The following is a 22,464-nucleotide window of genomic DNA, read 5'->3' on the forward strand; positions in this document are numbered from 1 at the left end:
GTTTTGTTTAATGGATATTTGACAAGCTGACACTTCACTTCACAACAGCACCTCACAATGAGTTCCAGGGAGGAAGGTCAAACCTCCACAAAGGAGTAGAATCACTAAAGCACCAAATCTGAAAGAAAAGAGCACCGAGCCCACCCAGTCTCCCAGTAAAACAGCCCTGTTCAATTTTTACAAGACGCTGCTCAGACCACCTATCACATGTAGTCAATGCAGGAACACAGGAGTCTGGAAGTGCCTACAGTATAAGCTCCTGCAAAAACATCATGCAACAAAAATAAGCCACGACGCCAGCATTATGAGTCTGTAAATTAGATTTATCAGCGACGCAGAGGAATCCCAAGTTCCCATGCCTTTCAACAGATGGAACTTTTGTTCAGGAATTTACTGGATGTTTGCAGAGCGACTGCCGCTGCTCTCCAAGATGGAAGACAGACTTTCAGCTGGAGGAAAATGCAAAGAAGGACCTGGTGAAGGTGTACAGGATAACATTATGTCTGAAAAGATAGCGGCAGATAAAACTGAAAAAAATACTCATTTAATACTGTATATAAATGGAGATTTTACAGTGGCTATAACTACAAAACAAATCTAGTCTTAACCATTTTATAATATTTAGTATTAAATTCCAATTTGCGGCTAAACTAAACTTTTGCCACCTGAAACGACAACTGAGTTTGTCATTTTGGCCGTCGTCATCTTGGTTATTTGCAACCAGAAGTGACACGAGAGGTCTGGAGTTAAGTACAACCGAACGCTAGGAATGTGACGGTGAGGAAATTTCCCCACCCGTTAATCAACTTGTGACTTATTTCCAAGTCCTCCGCCATCGTCTTGTCTTTGTAGATTGAAGTGTCCGTCCTCTAGCTATGTATTGATAATGCAGCGCTGATATGCTAAAATGAACTAAATGGGTTTTATTTCTATAAAAAAAAAGTAAAACAACGGTGGGGGACAACTCCCAGACCGGACAACGCAGTGGTAGCGACCTGTTAATCACAAAGTAGCCACGCCCTAAAGCGTCCCCTGCTTTATGGTCTATTTGACTCTAAATGGGACCATAATTTACTAAATGAACATCATGCTGTATTGAAGAAGACTTGAAACTAGCGATTGAGACCATAAACTCATGTTTACAATGTTTACTGAGGTAATAAATCAAGAGAGAAGTAGGCTCATTTTCTCATAGACTTCTATACAATCAGACTTCTTTTTGCAACCAGAGGAGTCGCCCCCTGCTGGATATTAGAAAGAATGCAAGTTTAAGACACTTCAGCACTGGCTTCACTTTACAGACCCGGAGTTGCTGCACTGCTTTCAACACACAAAAGCTTGACTGACTTGCTGTGCCTAGTTTTGGGACAATCACTGTTTGGGGAGGGGTCAGTTGAAAGAATAAACTTCAAGATATTTTTATTTAAGGAAAATTCTTGCACAAAGTGACAAGATAAAAATACTTTCTGCAATACAACTACAACAGCAGGAGATGGCTGGGATAACTACACCAATGCTGTCTGAAAGTATAGATTAGCAGTATAACTTTTATTGAGTCTATTTCTCAGCTAGAAACAATGGGAGGAAAGGGTGAGGTTGTCTGAAACCTGTATTAAAAACGCCAGGGATCATATTTCAGTGAGTAACGGAGGAAACTGGGGACAGGCCAAGCAAACACACCTGCAGCCCCGTCGGTTAACTGAATAACGGGGGGGGGGGGTACTCTCTTTTCTCCGTTCTGTCTTTAACTTTCTCTTTCTTCCTGTTACTTTTTCATTAAATCCCACCTCATACCTCATAAGGAAAAGTATCCTCCTCTGCACTGTTATTATACAATTCAGTAAAGCTGTTTCCCACTTGTTACAGTGGCTGCTAAACTGCTTAAACTTTCAGCAGGAGGAGGATGGAGCTGAGCGGAAGCGGGAAAAAGAAAGAAACGCAGGATGAGAAGAAGCAACCTGAGTTCAACCACAATAAAACTTAATGTCCTGATGAGAAGGTGCCATCGCTGGGTCACTGTTTATCCTTCCCACTGCCACACTGCGAGACACTGATTCCTAATACAGAGACCGACAGCCCGGCTGACTTACTGCCAACACGGCAGTAGCGCTGAGGAGAGAAATGTGTTTTCTATCAAGCAGAGAGCAGTACTAAAGCACCGAGAGCTTGTACGAAGAGGAGGAATAATGAGGCCAAGAAGGGAGCTATAAACTTTTCATTGTGTCGGGGCTTTCTGAGATGGAGACGGAGACAGGCGACGGGCGAGGATAGATGTGGCCTTGCCCCGCTGCCAGTGCAGCGCCCTCTGGTATGGTTTGGTTGCAACTCGCTGCTGGAGAGGTCAAACCAGTTCACGCAGAACCAAGTCCATGAGTCCAAAGTGAAGGATATGGGAGTAGTGTGGATGAGAGTCAAACTCGCAAGTATTCTCAGTAAAGAGAGGATTTTGTTTTAAGGCTTCAGGCATTGAACTCTATGTTTTATTTTAAAATGATAGCCCAGAAAGATCAGAGCTGTGAACACATGCATATTTATGGGCATCCGCTGACCGTAAACTAAAGAGTTTCTATCTATGGTTGTGGTACTGCGGAAAGAAAGGAACATCTTCCCAGAAAGCTCTTTGGTCGTTGGCCTGAGCCATAAAGATAGGGGGAGTGTTTGTGACAGTGAGTGCGTGTCTATAACAAAACTCCTCATGGAGGCCGTTCGTGTTCGTCGTCCCTATCCTGCCTGGAAGTCTGTTGTCTTTCCTTGACGACCGTCTGAATGGAATGTCAAAATCTGACAATGCACCTCTTTACCATCTGAACACTGGGATTATCATTACTGGGTAACAACACTGGAAGAGCAGAGGTGCCGAAATTGCAGTGAAAGATACAATATCATTAATTATATTGTACAATTATAACACTTACATAAACATTACTTCACGGAATTATGTTGTAAAAAGATTTTATATGAATTACTTATTATTATATAGTGTGATGATCATTTTTGCTGGGAAACAAAATATTGGGCCTCTGGGAAGAGGGATGTACTGTTATAGCTATAAAAAACTGAATAATAATGATGTTAAAATACTGGGAAACAGTAATCTAGTTTTGGGTCCAGTGGATCCATCCAATTTTCAAAAATGATTACAGAAGAACCTTTAAAGTTAATACTTTGACTCATAAACAAACTAAACAGAATTTCATTGGCCAGTATTCAGTATTAAGAGCTATTTATCACTCACAAATGAGTATTTAGAGTGTAATTTAATTTTATGTCACTCCTCAATGCAATTTTGTTAGCCCTTGCTAGGCTTTTATCTAAAATGTTTATTATTCATTATTACACGGCTGTGTTGAATACTCGATTTTGATTGGTCAATGACGGCATTCTACGGTCTGCAATTTCTGTATAACAGACCGTTGCTATTTATAACAGACCTTTGCTATGTATAACAGACCGTTGCTATGTATAACAGACCGTTGCTATGTATAACCGACCGTTATGTATAATACAACGTTGCTTTGTATAACAGTCCGTTGCTATGTATAACAGACCGTTGCTATGTGTAACAGACCGTTGCTATGTATAACAGACCGTTGCTATGTTTAACAGACCGTTGCTATGTATAACAGACCGTTGCTATGTATAACAGACCATTGCTATGTATAGCAGACTGTTGCTATGTATAACAGTCCGTTGCTATGTATAACAGACCGTTGCTATGTTTAACAGACCGTTGCTATGTATAACAGACCGTTGCTATGTATAACAGTCCGTTGCTATGTATAACAGACCATTGCTATGTATAGCAGACTGTTGCTATGTATAACAGTCCGTTGCTATGTATAACAGTCCGTTGCTATGTATAACAGACCGTTGCTATGTTTAACAGACTGTTGCTATGGGCGCAGCTCAGATGTCGGACTCTGGCAGACCGTTTTTTGTGTCAAAATATTGATTTCTTTACTAAGTAGCCGTGTAATAAGCGGGATGATGTACAGCTAGTGGGTCATTGTTGTGAAAGAATCCCCTTCAGGGCGATGAGAGACCCCTCCGCTTCATTCACAACAATGACACGCTAGCTGTACATTATCCCTTACTCATCATTAGCGTACTTTGCCAGGTGTTTATATGTATGTGGACAGATTTTGTGGCTGCGAGGGCCCGATTTGCCGTCATGAAACTTTACAGGTGCGTAGTTCACAGGTTGACTTTGAACTCAAAACAAAGTTCAGGACTTGTTGAACTCTGCCAAAACAATGACCCTGTTCCACCTCTCATGGCTATAATGAAAAAAGACGGAGACGGTGTATCCCTGCTGTTGAGATTTGGCAGTGAGATCACTTTCCGTCTCTTTGTCAACAGCAGTGTCTGTTCAGTGACTTCTGAGACCAAAATGGGCCTGGTGGGAAAGCACTCACATCGGTCACTAAGATGAGAAAACAGGCAAGAAAACTTCCTGCCTCCACCTGCTTTAAGGATGAAAACTCTTGTTTCTGTTTTGGCTGCTCAGCTGGCTCCCAGTGTGTGCAGAAATATAAGTTCTTCTCTTGACAATGAATGTAACAAAAGTTGCCGGATGCAGCCCTGTGGTAGCTGTGACCTTTGTGACTGCATGTGGTAGCTGGGAGACGTGGAAAACTTTGTGTGAGTGATTCACTCATAACCAACCTGTCTGACCCAAAGTGGCTGAAAGTTGGCACAAAATGCGACACACTAAACCACGATCACTGGCTTCCACTCCGATCTATAGGTTTCTTCATGGCAGGTGATTATAACCAATAGTAACGATGGATCACATGACTACTTATGTGAAACGGGTTGCTCTTAGTGATGAACCCGTGAAGAATTATCACCCGATTGCAGTTCCCCTCAGCTTTACACAGCGTTTTACCATCTTTCAGCTCATTGTTTCGGTTTCCTGGCACGTAACTTTACTGTTTCGGTTCACTCTCCAGTCAACTCATAGCGATCTGTGAGCATGACTGTCCAGCTGGCGAGGTAGCAACCCTGGAAGGCGCTATAGCTAGCTGTCATGGCAGTTTGTGGAGCATCCAAACTCCGAAAATGTTGTTGCAAATGGTCTATTCACCATCTAATATTGTAAAACTGCCAACATTCTATTCTATTTCTCTCTCTGAGCAGCACAGAGAGATTGATGCACGCTTTTATAACTAGAAGGCTAGACTACTGTAACGCTCTCCTTTCTGATCAACCAAAGAATACAATAAATCAGCTCCAATTAATTCAAAATTCTGCTGCACGAGTGCTGACTAAAGAGAGCACACGTTACGCCTATTTTAAAGTCTTTACATTGGTTACCTGTTAGTTTTCGCAGTCAAATTCTTTTATTAGTTTATAAGGCACTACACGGCCTTGCACCATAGTACCTTGCAGAATTGCTTTTGGTTTATGAACCAGGAAGGTCCATCAGATCCTCTGGTTCTTCTCTTTTTGTTGTTCCACAAAGCAGAACAAAAACATCTGGTGATGCAGCTTTTAGCTGCTGGAACAACCTGAGGAGCTGAAAATATTGATATTTTTAAACGTAAACTAAAAACCCATGTATTTAGTCTGACTTTTAGGTAGTGTTTTATAATTTTATAATTTTATGGTTTTATTGTTTATACTTGTTTTATTTATCATCATCATTATAGTGTTTATTTTACTCTATTTTGTTTAATCAACATTTTATTGCTGATCATCGTTATCTCTTTTAATCTATTTCATTAAAATTTCATTATTTTAATACAATCTGCTTATTTTGTGTAGTTTCATAATTTTTAATAATTAATTTTTATTGTTATTTTTATTTCATTATATTTTATATATCTTTTATTATCTTGAATACCTTTCATCTATTGCTTTCTTTTTCAATGAACTTTTATATTGGTTGTTTTGGTGTGCATTGGTCTCTAAATCCATTTTTAACATTCTACATTTTTGTCAATCGTCTGTACAGCACTTTGATCTGTATTTGTCTTGTTTAAAAGGTGCTATATAAATAAAGTTTGATTGATTGATTGATTGATTGAATAGTCAAAATTGACAGAGTTGACTTCTCGCCTCAAATTTCCAGAAGTGAATTTAGTGATGAAATAGCCACGCAAAATAAAAAAAAACGAGCCGTTTTTGGCTGCTTGTTGTTGTTGTGACCGTAGCCTGTACCGTTCCAGCGCTTTGCATTGTGGGATACAGTAGGCGAGGTAGCTACATGCTAGATCTTGGCTAAATTCCTATGTGCTGCTAGTGTAGTATGCGGTTTTCGAATACAGCCTCTATAGTGCATGCTTTGTCTTTAGGCCAATCACCCAACATTCATTCACATAATACAAAATATAAGAAGGCAGGTGTTTTGATTTCATTGATTTTCACGTCGGAGACTTCTGGAAACACAAAACAACACCTGCAGACGAGACGCTAACCTTTCCAGCCATGGCGCCGTTTCAGCTATCTGGAAAATGCTAGCAGAACAACACAGAGCTCCTTTGTGCTTAAAACATTTATTTATGACGTGCCGCTATAATACAGCTAGCAGCATGACAGAAAAATACCTAGACGCATTGTTTTCTGGTGGAGTACTTTCAGGGTTTCTTGGTGCTTATGGCCCAGCTTGTGACATTATTATTAATGTTTGATAGTATGAAAAACAGTGTGAGACACGAGACGCTCTCCCATGCGGCGAATCACTCAGACTTTGGTGTCATGTCTGGGGCGATCTGTAGGACAGGGGAGTTAACGAGTGACGCAGCTCCTGCAATGAAACACAATCTGGCTTCATCTGAGACGTGATGAAATCTGAAACTCCAGCTAATAGGAAGTAGGTGGATATACTTCCAACACAGAGAGAGAGAGAGGGGGGGGGGAAGCAGAGGAGAAGTGAATCTTTTAGCTGGAGTCCATACAGAGCACTTTGAAAAGAAGGTCACACACAAGGGTGCTCTGTCCAAACACAGCTGTCCAACTTGCATGTATATATATATGCGTTTGTGTTACCGCAGTCCCTACAGGGCTTCATGGCTTCATGGCCGAAGCCTTAATAAATCCCCAGCCCCCTCTCGCTCTCCTGAGAGCCAGCATCTCTCAGCACACATTATTTCTCAAATCCCCGAGCCGTCATTAAAGACAAAGACGCATTCTGCATTCTTTCTCCTCTCCTCTGTTGCTCCTTTCATCCATCTACCGGTTTCTCTCTCTCTCTCTCTCTCTCTCTCTGTTCCTTATTCTCTCCAAGAGTTTAAAGCAGTTGATGGCATTCGTATAGTTTTAGCTTGCTCCTCAGATTGGTATGGAGAACACCCTGTTGTGTCAAACACTGTCAATTTGTGACATAAAAATATACCTTTCATTTGATCAACATAAAGTCTAAAAACACTTTAAGTATTATTGTTTTAGAGTTAAATAATTTGGGAAATATGTTTATACACTTTCTCGCCAAGAATTAGATGAGAAGTGGTGGCATAAGTATCCCACAAAGCAATGCGGTATTGACAAAAACATTCATAACAGACGTTGACAGACAGCTCTGTGACATCAATAATGCTTCAATTTTATATTTTTCACTTTGCTAGGCAGTAATACATATTTTGAATGATTTCAGACATTGATTCTCACAAATCGTCGTTTCGGTCACATGAGGTTGGCATGGGTTACCATGGTTACACGTCTCCAACCGGCAAGGAGGCTCTCAGAAAGTGATAAATTACTACTCAATGTGTCCGAAAACATACATACTACTGTTTATTCACACAAAAGTATGTTGAACGATAGTACACGTAGCGGGTAAGTAGTGCAATTTCGGACGCAGTCTATTTCTTGGCCAGGTGAAGTGACTTCAGCTGGTTGCCTGGCAACCTCATGATGACTGCAAGACTCCAGGAAGTGACTGCACCTGGCCAAGAAATTGTCCGGCACATAACCCTCCGTAAAACCACAGTGTGTCGTTTTCACATTTACTATATTTTTTGCACACTGCTGTGTGTAGATTATGCTGAGACACAGCACCTGTTCGGATGTCTGATCACTTTCCAGAACAGCGGGTTAGAACTGGTAATATTAGTGGGAATATGCATGCTCCTAAAAGCATACCATATTAGTTACTGATAGAGTGGCATTTAGAAGAAAAAAAAGCTAACGTGTTATTGCTGTGTGACTAAAAGCATTGTTTCCATGTTTAGTGGGATTCTCACTGAGAAATCTGCTCAAACCAACAAAACTACATCAGGGATTAAGGGTGATGAAAAAGCTTAGTGTTTCCCCGAAACAAAATACTGAGTTCAAAGTGTTGAAACCTTTGCTGAGCCTTGTGTTGTGGGCGTGTGCAGGAGCAATGAGATTAAGGGATCATTCATTTCTGCCTGGAGACAAAAGCAGCAACACCTGCTGATTATTCAACAGGAGCAGCCGCTGCTCGGTTGCATCACTAACTATTATCCTGAGAAGCATTTTTAAATGGTGGATTAAAAAAATCCTGCTGCTTATTGATGATGAGTCAATCGGGACTATTTTAGTTCACGTTTAGTTTCTTAGAAAACTAAACAGGAATATTACTTAAAAGACTGCAGAGCTGTAATCATTCGTTCAATCTCTGAGCCCATAATTACTCATTTTCCGCCAATCTGGCTCCTCTGGGGAAAAAGCTTCGCTGTTCCCTGTAGTTGAGAAGCCACCCGGTTATTAGAGTCGTGGCTTCCTGTTGCCAGCTGGAGGGGGCCCAGACCCAGGCTTCTCCTCCTGGACTCTGGGTTATAGGACGTGTCTTAACCAGGCCCATGTGTGTGTGTGTGTGTGTGTGGCTGTGATGGCTTCATGGCACACAGCGACACAGAGATACACTGATGTGTCGCCATGCATGCAAGTCAGAGGTATACAAAAGTCTCATTCAGGACCGGACTGCAGTAAACACACAGAGGGAAGCAGTATGACTCACCTAATTTCAGCTCAGAGAAGAGGGAAGAGATAAGATCAGTGTATATGAAAACCAAATGAATGGCAATATGGAACATTAAACACTTCACTGCCTTGCTGTGCCTCCAAGTCAAACAAGCCAGAGCTAACCCCTCACTGAGATCCACTGCTGAATCAAACAGGGTTTAGCATACGTGACATCACAAGTCTGAAGTATATGCATCCTCTGTGCTTGAAGGAAGATATGGTGAGATATGCTCCCTGGAATATGCTCCCCTGGAATGGGCCCACTGGAGTCAACACAAACCAGTGGTCTCCCTTCTCTCTTTACACGGTCAATCATACTGCATTCAGACTAATCATGTATCACAATTCCAAATATGGAACCAAAGGAGCTCTCCAATCATCCCTGTATAAAAAATCCAATTGGCTGAGTTCTGGACAGTTTCAAAATAGATAACGTTGTGCTGCCAAGAGTCAAAAACATAAAAGTGTTCAGTTCAGCTGCTGACTGTGCAACTGGTTTATGAAAAGTTGGTTAAGGCTGGCCCACACTAAAACATTTTTCAAATCTTAACAGATTTTAAAAAGGGTGAGAGAGCCGACACATAACGACATGTTATGATCAATTTAACAGTTTTATTCCTGTAGTGTGTGGAGAACAACGATTTGGCCAAAACAGCAACAACACACACTAACAGATTCATTCATGAACAACAAAAGTCAAGACTTTTGCACTACTTTGTACTGAAAATTGACCAAGGATGATTGGATGAAGTCACGTTAAATAAACACTTGCGTTGTTGCCACAGATCAACAAGTTGTTTCTCCATTTCTGAGCTCCATCTTACTAATACTTTATGCTTCACGTTTTGCATTAGCTCATGCATTAGCCGCGGCCGCCACCACGGCGGTGGTTGTCCTTCCTCCTTCAGTCAGCTTGGTTCTCAATTGGCTATCGTGACTGCTTCATCGGCTGTCCTTGGGGTTCCCCCCACACAAACAGGAGGGTGAAGAGAGGAGATGTGACACGTCATCAACGGTACGCAGTCAAATCTGATCTGCACTCGCTGAAATTGAGCCAATAGCAACGCACGCCCGCAGCTCAAAACTGTGTCCCAGCCTCTTTCAATATCGTAAATATCGTAAATATGGAACATGTTTAATATTTACAATATGAAATCGGTGCAGCCAGGATGGACTTCTGAGGCAATCGGGGGATGTAAAAAACACTCCACAGGAATATCTGGAAAGATAGTCTTTTGAACCATCAAAGAATCAGGGCTTTGCTGATGATCGTCGAGACGGGTGAATCAGGCCCAAAATTGGCTTGATTCTCGTGTAGTGTGAACCCGGCATTAGCTGTGATCTCAGCCCTCTGTCTGGGGAGGATCGTGCCACTAACGGTTACCAAGGCTCTCTGATCACTTTTCAATAAGCTCATGTTGCCATTGAGCCAGTAAGCAGAGATTCGGTTGGCACTGCTTAGCAACCAAAACTTAGTTCAAAGAAGGTAAAAAACGATTCCAGACCTCTGAATCCCACAAGGTTTGGCTACGTCACATTGCGTGAACCGACTATCCTAAACTGCTTGACATATTTCTTTTAACAGCCCCGTGTGCCGTTTGTATTAAAATGACAATAGCAGACTGCATACAGGAAGCGGGCGAACGATTCATTGAAGGCCAACGTGATCGTACCTGTCTGACACAGCCTTCATAAATTCATCCAGCAGGTCATCATAGGCCTGTCCTCGCACTCTCTTATGTCTCAGCCCAATGTAGAGAGGGTCCTTCAGCAGCGCCTGCAAAAACACACATGGAGGACAGAATGGCAAGTGAGAGGAGAGAATATGAAACTAACAGGAAGACTGAAGGAGGAGAGGATATTTTGTTTTTAATGTTCCATCCATTGCACTGGGCGACTGTCTATCTACAAGAGGAATTGTTTAAAAGAATACTCCACGGATTTAGCATTGTACTCCTATAACATTGTTGGATTAAAGACGGTAAATAAAATAAAAATTGATGAAGCCGAATCAGAGGTTGATGGTGGTTGATCAACGCATATGTTTGCATGTTGGGAGGAGCAGATTGGCTCTCGTAACGGACCAATGGGTGTGACTGAACCGTGCATCACTACTGAGTACAGTCAGGAGGACTCGGAGTAACTGTCTGCAAAGCTGCATTCTTAATCATTCAACCTGTGTTTTTCATCAGATAATTATAAGATAAAATCATATGTAAAATAAATTTGGCTAAAATGACAAAATTATTGGTTTTGGCTAGAACAGATTGACTGAAATGTTCAATATAATCTGATGACTAAATATGACATTTGACACAAGACTAAGACAAAAAACAAAAAACAATTTGACTAAAAAGTAATGACTTTTCGGCAAATTGTCGTCGACTAAAACTATGAAGGATAAAAATGACTATGAAGTGACAAAAACTAATTAGCATTTTTGTCTCAAGACTATAAGACTAAATCTAAAATAGCTGCCAAAATTAACACCAGCACTTAGAAAAAGACTTGTGAAGTGTAAAATCCATGCAGTTCCCCTTTAAAACCTTCAATTACACCACAGAAAGTCTGTAATGCGATGCAAGTAAATTACAAACAGCACACATTTATCAAACTGTGAACACTTAAAATAAAATAAAGTGTTACCAACGTGTCTGTAGACTAGACTGTACTCTGGCAATTTGGATTGCATTTCTATAAAGTTTGGGGTCTTTTAAGGGACTAATAAAAACCTGTGTAGCAGAAGTGAAAATGACGGAATTCCCTAGTAAGCGCCAAACCTCAAACACACACAGGTTCCTACACTTCCCAAAATGACAAGTTTATAGTGTCTTTATGGTGCCCACCTGTCTTTCAAACACGATGGTCCAAGCTGGCATCACAGACTTTGTGTTAAAAAAGTTCAATGTACAAGTTCAAATAAATAGTTATTTCATTTATTCAGACTATCAAAAGCAGCCTCCAGAGCCAAAGAAGCCATTATACAACAACACTTCAGGGCAATTCACCCAATAGTTGTTGAGATATTTCAGTCTGGATCGAAGCAGTGCCGTCCCCGAGAGCCATGCTGCTAAAATCATTGTCTGGCATTTTTCAGAAATTGTTTTGGTAAGAAAGTGCGGTAAAATTTAACACTTAAGTCAGGCTGTGCTTCAGATTTTTGGATTGTGTAAAAATTATGTATTATGACCCGGTCATAAATGTACTGGCAAGTGAGAACAGAAGGAAAAGTTAAAGGAAGTTCAATGAGTTCCTGCAGAAGGATGAATCAGAAGGAAGAATGTAAATGTGTGACTACAGGCGACGCAGGAAACGAGGCTAAACAGCAAAGGCAAACTAAGTGTGAAGGGGATGAAAGAGCAGCACCAGTGAACTTTGACCTTTGCCCCTTAGTTTTTTTGAAGAATGAGAGGGTTACAGCTGGAAAGGGAGAAAGTTAAGAGCAGAGGTAGATGGGAAGCCGTGTGTGTGACAGAGAGACAGACAGACACAGAATGAAAGACAGAGTGATGAATTAGGTGGAAATAAATGCCACCTAGCAGTGATAGATCGCTTACAGACTTTTCTTTGGGCACATTGTCCATCAGATCTTTGACATGCTGCACCTGTCTGATACAACATGGCTGCGTCTCGACACAATACAAGCTACAGACTCCTACCTAGACAGACTTTGGAAGATAGACTCATAACCTAAATGTGCTCCACTCCAGGAAACTTTCGATCCCTAAGGCGTGGGGAAGTGATCCAGAGCGTTGTCATGCCTCATTGGGACGGGCGACCTTTACTTCTGGAGATGGATAATTAGAGGGTGCCACTGAGATGAGCGCGGCAGCGGCCGCCTTTCCATGGCAGGGTCAAGAGTTGCCATGTCCCAGAACAGCTCAAAAAGTTTACACAAGGCAATATTTATTTGAAGTTGACAACTCATTTCCTGGCAAGCTTTTAATGGAGAGTAATAGGCTGGAGGTGGCCCCGTTCAACAGTAACCAAAACAAGCAAAACATTTTCATGTGATCCCGCTGAGAGCGAGCGAGGAGAAAGATAGACATTTGCTGTTAAATCATGAAGCGTCTCTGCTGTGGAGTTTCACTTGCAAGTAATGTGCCATCTACTGAGTCTAGAGATGCTAATTTTGAATTTTCTTCCTAACCGATAACCCACCCTCGTTAACCGTTAATTAACTGTTAACCGCCAAGATTAGTGCGTTGCATGCAGCGGTGCTGTGGTTGTATTGACTAACAAGCCGCCCAGCTGCAACGATAAGCCGACGCACAAACAGGTTAGATCCATTATTTATCACCAACTGAGTCCCCAGTTCACCAGTCCGAGAGAGTTACTGTAGCAGCCACGATGCTGCGTGTATTGCAGCCACTTTCCCAGTAAAAGTCTCCACCACATCATTTAGTTTAGCTGCGAGGTTGTCAGCTGTGTGTCAGCTCAGCGTAACGTTAGCGAGTGTCTGACAGACCGTGTGTGTATGTGCTACGTTCGCAAATGTAGCGTTGCTGGTGGCTCCGTGCTCGCCGTTGTCACAGACATACAGTCTGTCAGCGCGGCGTAACGTTAGCGAGTGTCCGGCAGGCCGTGTGTGTGAGTGCCGGCGATGAGTGTGGGCTTGTCGGTGGCGTTATAGCTGTGAACGTAGCAGAAGCAGTGCAGTTTATTTGTCGGTGAATAAATGCTACAACTCCTCAAGACCCAAACCAAGCTCCTGTAGCCAGCAACACCGGCTCAGACTCAGGTTGCTTAGCTTTTTATTAATTTTTTATATTTCTTTTAAACGTTTAACTGATAGCATTACACAGTAAAAATTCTTAATGATAGTTAACTTTAATTGAGTGAATGATGGTGAGTTTTTGTTTCATTATGCGACCCATTCACACGCTGTGACGAAACTGCATTTAAAAGGTGAAACAGAGGGAGCTGCATTAGAAGTGACCCGGATAGTCCTGAGTGGGTTTTAAGTGGGCTGACCTCGTTGACACTGCGCTGAACTGTTGACATGAGGCGTCTTTCTGTCCCAGATTATCTACTGTTGATTGGCTAAGCTGTCCTTTGTGTTGTACAGACCCTTTTCTCTCATGAGGGATTAGTCCTCGTGTATGGCTTTACAGTTCATGCTTGCTAGAGACACAGAAGCTCCTGTTGCAACTGTTTCCAAACTGATGACTGTTGGGACTACAGGAAAATAATATAAAGTTATATGTGACTTGCTTTGTTGTGCTGGGCTTTTAATGAGGGAGTTTAAGTAGTTTAACATGCAAAAATTTGACTGAAGCATTTCTGAAAAGTTAATATTAAAGAAGCAGTGGAACGAGACCAGGGATCAAGAATAGCTTGCACCTGTCTGAGGTAAAGGACACTCAGCATTTGGACATGTGAAAGCCCACCCGGCACAGACACACAAACAGCATATTGTCCTGGATGACATCATCGACTCTGATTTCAGCGCGAGTGTGTGTGTTGAGGTTATTCCAGGTGACATCAGGCCAAGAGGGATGCACTGACGGATACAGTCCAGGCAGATAACAAGATGATGCAGTAAAAACTGGACTCTTTCTTGTTTGTACTGTATGTTAAGACAGAGATAAGAGCTGTCCAGGTAGTGAGAGTTTATTGCTGGTTCTCACTCAAGATTACACAGCTACCACATTCCTCTGTGGAAAAAATAACAATTACACTGTGGTTCACTTTCTAAATGTCTAAAACAGACATTTTACAGGCACCGAGCTTCCTCATGATCTGATAAAAGATTAAAAAATAGTTTTGGGAAATATGCTAAGAGTTACATGAAAAGAGCAAGTACGTTTATTTCCCAAAATGTCAAACTATAGAGGGTCTGCCTGCTCGACTGTTTGGATGTCTGCCTGCTTGCCTCTCTCTCTACCTCCACATCCACTCAAGGACAAATATAATCCCATAATAACGGTCATTTTAATAATTAGCTAGAGCTACCACTACCTCATAGCCTCCCACCTCCATCTGCTCCCATCATGCCTTCACAGTCAGGATTGCAGAGTGAAGCGGGGTACCGAGGGACAGCAGACTAGCCTGCCTTCCATATGAAGCCAATCCAGAAGAACTACACATAACACACACACACACACACACAAAGAGACTGCATATTTATCCCATTACTACTCATTTAGCCTGTCATCTCTTTAGAATAATGGAAAAGTGGGCCAAGGCCAAGCAGACTACAGCAAAATCTCTTTCATAGCTATTTATTTTAAAGTTGCATAAGCAGAAATACTATGTATGTGTGTATGTGCTTGCTGGAAAAGTTTATCCCTGTGCCAGACATGCAGACTCGAGTCTGCGACTTGGACTCGAGTCACACTTAACTCACACACACAGTGACTTTAGACTCGTCCTCAAAAGACTTGAGACTTGACTCAGACTCGGAGATTTGGGACTCGTAAACAAAGATTGTACCCCGGCAGCCATGTTAGTGTAAAGGTACGTGTCCACATGATCCGTCCTTTCCACGCTTCCCATTCATTATCTATGTAAGCAGCCATGCAATGCATTCTGGTAGCGTTGCGGCGAGATTCGAGAGACGGGGCGTCAAGTTGGCCGCTCCTCATTTGCATAAAGTTGAGGTCTAGGCTACTTTATGCAAATCACGGGCGTCCAACGTGACTCGCTGCCTCTGGCAACTCCGGAGAAATTTTAAACAAAGCCTAAAAACCCAAAATAAAGACAGATTCAGCAACTGCATGGCTTATTTCTCACTTAAAATGTTTTCAGAAACACATTTCGGTGAACTATTTTTGTGATATAAGAGAAGAAAGTTTCCAAACGAGCCGCCATATTGGTTCTGGTTTGAAAGCTGGGAGCAGCGGCCCACGAGGGAAAGCGTTCGTCCAAACAGGTGCCGAGCGCCTTATGTCTAGTGGCAGCCCATCAAGCGTCCAATGCTGGGAAGCGAGGCAATCCCTCGCGATAAAAAACGCCTCTGTAGACACGTACCATAACTTCAACGGACTCCATGAGCTCAATGACACACATACCTGCTGCCAAAATAGGAAGAAGAGAAACACTTCTTTTGTCTGCGTGTCACACATATCAAAAGTGTTTCTCTTCTTCCTATTTTTTGGCAGAAGATATAAGGTAGATGGAGGCAATAAGAACAAATCAAACTATGAGACACCTTGTTAAAGTTGTGCTGGGATGCCCATAAATGTCTAAAACTGCTGCCGTGCACCCAAGAATCTAATCTGCAGATGGTATTATCACCCTAAACCAGAACCATTCAAACAGAGTAGTAAACTCAATGTGGAAACTCACAATGAATAGAGATGTCAGTACAGGAAGAGGTCAAAAGGTAGAGCTACATACTGTCGGTCTCTAAAGATAAAGAGCTGGAGGACTTGAGGTGGAATGAGAGATGATTTAGCTCTCTTAATCCAGTTCCAACGGCACGAAGAGGACTAATGTACTAGCATACATTTCATAGGCTTTCTGGGAAGACTTTCTGCTGGGACCCGTAGAGGTTTGATGAAGTGTGTATTGGGTAAGTGCTGCCACGTCAGGGCATCAAGCCTGCTAGCGCCTGCATAAAAACAGCAGTTTTTCTCCTATTCTTGGTCTCTGTCCAGTCTAACAAATCTTACATATACTTATGGCTTATTACATTTCTTGTTTAATTTTATAAGCAAACTCATCTATCCTCAGCAACATCTCTCATCCTTAATCCGCTGCAGACATTTGTTTGGATTGAAACTGAACTGAGTCATGAGAAGATGAAGGACAGCTCCTGACAAGGCTGAGCTCAGCTGTGTCGGGCACACAGGCATCTGAGGCTGCCACGCCCTTGGCCGAGGCCGAGAGTTGTGTGTGTTTGTGTATATATAGATGTGCACACGGCCTATTCTTAGTCTGTTTAAGGCTGCAGACACACGTGCTGCCCTGCCCAGAGTTTGAATCATCTGTCAGAGATGCTGCCATGGAGAACAGGGACCACAGGTGGGTAACTGTTGGCTGCTATACGCACACAGGCTGGCAGAGGGGAGAGGTGTTTTCCCATCTGGCATCCATCAACGGAGTTGCTTACCTCACTTATATAAAAGGGTGTTTCCTGCTTGTAACGTGTGAGATTTGTTTTCTTTTTCCTGGCTGACTTCTGAGGCGAGGCCTACCTGGCTACGGTGGATACGGAGTATTTCCCTACTGGCATTGTACACCATCATGTACTCACAGCGTGTTAATTTGAATTTAAGGGTCCTTGGCAGTACAGTTGAGAGGTGAGCGGGAAGACCAAGCACATTTGATCATTACTCCTTGGGGTTTTAATGACCTAATTGTTCCTCAGGAATTATTAGAGGTTCATTTAATTTAATGTAATCCACCTTGAGTTGAGCAAGACACTCTACCAGCCCCTGCTGCTCTGAAGCTAACTTTTATCTCTGGCCTCTGTGTAGGAGGTGAGCAAGTAAAGAAGCAAACGATTTTCCCATCGCAGTCTTCGTTTCACTGTACTTAAATAAAGGTTAAAACTAGGGCTGTCAAAGTTTATTCAATAATAACGCGTTAACGCAAATTAGTTGTAATGCCACTAATTTCTTTAATGCATGGTTATAGTGGGCTCAGTTTTAAAGCTAGAGAGAAGATACTGGTATCATATGAAACTACAAAAACGAATCCATTGGTACCAACCATGTCATACTAGCTTGTCATCAAGGAGGTTAAATAACGCTCCAAACTTACGCTAAATTTTGGCTAGGAAAAACTTTCATGGCCATTTACAAAGGGGTGCCTTGACCTCTGACCTCAATATATGTGAATGAAAATGGGTTCTATGAATAGCCTACCCACGAGTCTCCCCTTTACAGACATGCCCACTTTATGATAATCACAAGCAGTTTTGGGGCAAGTCATAGTCAAGTCAGCACACTGACATACTGACAGCTGTTGTTGCCTGTTGGGCTGCAGTTTGCCATGTTATGATTTGAGCATATTATTGATGCTAAATGCAGTACCTGTGAGGGTCTGGACAATATCTGTCATTGTTTTGTGCTGTTAGTTGATTTCCAATTTGCATAAAGCAGCATATTTGCCCACTCCCATGTCGATAAGAGTATTAAATACTTGACAAATCTCCTTTTAGGTACATTTTGAACAGATAAAAAATGTGCGATTAATTTCGTTTAACTATGGACAGTCATGCGATTAATTTTAATCGATTGACAGCCCTATTAATTACACCTGTGTACCCTGCAATGACAAAAGGGCCTATTAACACATTAAATCTTGTTTGTTTAATCTGTACTTTGTGCTCGTACTAATTAGACAATTTAGCGTTCTAACATGTCAAACTATGATGATGAACATGGTAAACATTAAACCTGCTAGTATATCAGCAGGTTAGCATTATCTTTGTGAGCATGTTAGCATGCAAATGTTAGCTTTTAGCTAAAAGCACTTACTACAACCTCACAGAGCCGCTAGCATGGCTGCAGAATAGTCTGTTATGTGTATTGAAAAGCAGTAAAGGGCTGTAGAAGTTTCTCAAAAATCTAAAATACAAGTAGGTGCATTAATATTATACTCAAGTAGATTTCATGAATAAATATTACTTTCTACCTCTGATGGATGTAATAAAAAATAACATAATATAACAAGTTGCTCACAGTTCTTCTGTGAATATATTATATTTTGACTTACCTCATTGTCTGTGCCCACATCCAGTGTAATAGGCAGGCACTGCTGTGGCGGCACACCTCCACAGGCTGTGTAGAGGGCCAGCTTGCCCACCGGGATGCCCATGCCACAGCAGCCCAGGTCTCCCAGCCCCAGGATCCTCTCTCCGTCCGTCACACACACCGCCTGTCAAATAGACATAACCGTCAGCCATAAACAGCAGGACACTACAGTAGCCAGACCAACCATTTAAATCTGTGTATAATGCTGCTACATGTAGGGCACTCTTAAATTAGATTTGACATCACATTTATGCACAATTTAATGAGAACATAAATGAAACAGCAGTTCTGCCTCCATGTCTCATGAACTCAAACCTTCTTTACCAAAACAAGTCCACCCTGCTACCAAGAAACATGTTTTTTCCCCCTCCGTGTAAGCCAGGCCCTCCTACACCCTCCTGGCTTTCCACTCACTAGTCACTTTACTTATTAAGCAATAAACAAGGTTGACTCCACATCATGAAACCAATCAATTGTATAACACTTAATACCACCGGTAGAAGTGTTTAATTTGTTCCTAATTCTTGGTCTCTCTGTGACGCAGACAACACTGGCACAACATTTTTACAGCCTGTTTCCTCCCATTAATCCGACAGGTTTACAGAGTGTCATTATATTACCCATCTGAATGTTTAAAATGACCATACATACTTAACACATTAACAGCTCCCCTCTCCCTCCCCCCCAAACTATCACTTGTTAATATGTGACAAAAAGGCTGCCGAGGTTTATCAGCGGTGGACTACCCCGGCTCCTGTTTGCCCTCTCTCCATGGAGATGTTAAAAGTAGGCCATATTAGGTGAGTTTTACGATAAGACCACCCTGACAACGAGAGGCGGCGTGTCAGCGCTGAGGTAAATGCCCTGCTGTTGACAGATGTGAACAGGTGGCTGAGGCTGCAGGTATATTTGACATGCCAGGAATGTCTACTGGTTTCGTCATTCTAAATATGACTAGATTATGACTTAGCACATAGTTGCTCTATACAGAAGATAAAAGGAATATTTCAGGCTTTTGGGAAATTGGCCAATACAGCAGGTCAAGAGAACCAACATCCAAATCATCCAGTGGATCACTGGATTTACTGCATTCATTATTGTTCGAGACAGCCCGGTGTCAGATGACTGACCTTTTAGTCATAAAAACATTGTTTTTTATTTTTTTATTAAAATGAAATAGCAGCCCAATATAGCTAACACATTTAATTCATAGCTGTTTATAACAGTGTTAAAGGGCCAGTGTGTAGGATTGCGGGGGTCTATTAGCAGAAATGGAATATAATATTCATAACCATGTTTTCATTAGTGTATAATCACCTGAAAATAAGAATTGTTGTGTTTTCATTAGCTTAGAACGAGCCCTTCATATCTACATAGGGAGCGGGTCCTCTTCACGGAGTCCGTCATGTTGCTCCGCCATGTTTCTACAGTAGCCCAGAACGGACAAACCAAACACTGACTCTAAAGAGAGCCTTTCACATTTCTACGTTACCTGAAGGCCACCGTAGTTCTCTGACACGCTTGGGAAACTGCGGTAACGTGAGCCGCAGAGTGCAAAACCGTGGTACTGCCAGCCACCGTCTGACTTCTGTTGTTCCAAAAGTAGTGTTATTATGGTAAGGATGGCCTCTACGGTTTTGCATTCGGTAGCTCACATTATGCAGTCTTGGAAAAGGAGAAGTGAGCTTAAGGGCATTCAATTGGTTGCAATCTGCAACCACACCACTAGATGTCGTCAAATCCTACACACTGTACCTTTAAATGGGCAACCATGTATTCATCTGCTGAGACTTTACACTACTTTCAGTTCAAAATGTAACAGGTAAAGAAGTCCCTGATATTTGAAAAAGTATCTCCAGTACTTTTAAATAACAGACTTCAGTATTTCTTTTTTAAACAAACAAAGCCATCCAACAATGCAAAGCTAGTCTGTATGTCATTAAGGATTATATTAAAGTAAGTTCTCATTTTCTTGCTGTTATCATAAGAATTGTGGTCACATATCACTCAACATACAGTTTATCCTGAAGTTGTGAAACACAACATCGTTTATCCTGAAGTTGTGAAAGCAGTTTAGATCTTAAAGTCTCTTCTGGGAGTCCACAGAGATTATCTATGCCTTTCAACATCATAGCAACATGTGTTATTGCTGGATGATTGGGGAATTCTATTTCCTCCTTTTTGTTATTCCCCACTGCAAAACAATTACTTTATCCTGTTGTTTCTCCATTTATACTGTATTGTCCTTCAAATAAAACAAAACAATATTGTATGATAAACGCATATACGTACATTAAAGGATAAGGCAGGCCATATTCTATATTTCTGAATTGTCAGTAAATCCCATGAAAAGACCATTAAAAAGGCACAAATGAATTACTTTCATATCTATCATTTTGTGTTGGCCGGTGAGCCAATTGACCAAATATTTCAGGTGTTCCAACAGTTTGCATTTTTGTAGACATACATTGTTATGTTCTGCTTTATTGATGCGGTCATACAGAGCAAGGCTTAGTTTCCATGGGTGTTGTGATGTGGGAGTGCTGGAACAACATTGATATTATTAAAGTGGCAATCTCAAAGATTTTCATTTAAATAAATGTGCGTTAAGTCACTATCTATCTCCGAAGGAGGTAACACAATGGTGATTGAGCCTATGGTCCAGTGATGAAAGTATTGCAATATTTATATATTTCCAGTATCTGTGGCAACATTCTCGGGAAAAAATGCTGTATTTGTTTTTCTCCATTGTATACATACAAAAAATTAAAATATGCACACAGTTCTGAGAACTAACCTGAAGCTCATGTATCAACAAAAATACTCCAGACTGCTAAACTCTAATAAGCACTATTCAATCGTTTTCACTCAGATAGAAATTGTAAATCAACCAGGACTGAAATCTTAAGGATTGCCACTTTAAATACTTATGTTAGACTTCATGACACTGTTTGAGTGCTATCATTTACCTTGACGTCCTTTTCTGGCCAGTTCTGGAGCACCGTAGAAATGTGGCCACGGTCATGTATAGTGATGAACAGCCCTCTGGAACATAGGAAAACAAATACAAGAACATAAGTTAGCAAAATAAAGAGAAAGAGACCACACTTGTTGCATATTCAAAAGGCATCACAGGGTGCCCTGGTCCACTGTCTCCCTCTTTCTCATGTTTATGTCATGCTCGACTATAAGAAAGCACAATGTCACTACAACTTGGCAGTACTGTAACAATGGCATCACAAAAACTCAAATAACTCGTGAACACTTTGTGCTAAAAACACCTTCTTATCTAAGATTTGAAGGGAAGAACAGCTTCAAGCTGTACCTAAGAGACTGTTTGAAGTTAAGCTGCTATTTCTTTTCTGCCTTTCTTTTTTCTGACCAAGACTTTATTGGATTCTGATGGCACCTGGGACTTTAATGTTGAGCCCAGAGCCCAGGGCCTCTGCAGGGAGTTTGCTTTAGACCCTTTAGACTCCCCAAATATTCATTCATCTTAGTATGGACCCTCCCACCGACCCTCCCTCTTTCCTTTTCCTGCATCAGCATCCTTCCCTCCGGGACAAACCCAGGATAAAAAGATCATTTCTATGCGTGGGGTCCAGCTGCAGCATCTTTCCTACTCAACACGCCCATCTGGTTATAGTATGGGGAGCAACACCTCCTCCAGGTGCCAGTGACAGTAAAAACATCACTACTTGTAGGAATCCACTCAAAGTATAAACCGATAGGTCAAAGCTTGTGGAAGAAAACAGTGGAGACATGTAAAGTATGACACATTGTTAAAAGCAAAAATAAAATATAGTGAGATGAAGACATAAAAGTGTCACAT

General features: G+C 41.6%; 1 protein-coding gene across 1 annotated transcript in view; it reads right to left on the reverse strand.

Annotated features, from left to right (window-relative positions):
* The window catches only part of me1 (malic enzyme 1, NADP(+)-dependent, cytosolic), a 97,277-nt gene that overhangs the window by 5,101 nt on the left and 69,712 nt on the right, over nucleotides 1-22,464 (reverse strand). Inside the window, 3 exon segments of the mRNA XM_037785174.1 lie at nucleotides 10,602-10,705; nucleotides 18,595-18,756; nucleotides 21,602-21,677. Of these exon segments, the coding sequence (XP_037641102.1) occupies nucleotides 10,602-10,705; nucleotides 18,595-18,756; nucleotides 21,602-21,677 (342 nt within the window).

Source organism: Sebastes umbrosus, chromosome 11 (assembly GCF_015220745.1).
Source record: "Sebastes umbrosus isolate fSebUmb1 chromosome 11, fSebUmb1.pri, whole genome shotgun sequence".
In the NCBI taxonomy this organism is placed as follows: domain Eukaryota; kingdom Metazoa; phylum Chordata; class Actinopteri; order Perciformes; family Sebastidae; genus Sebastes; species Sebastes umbrosus.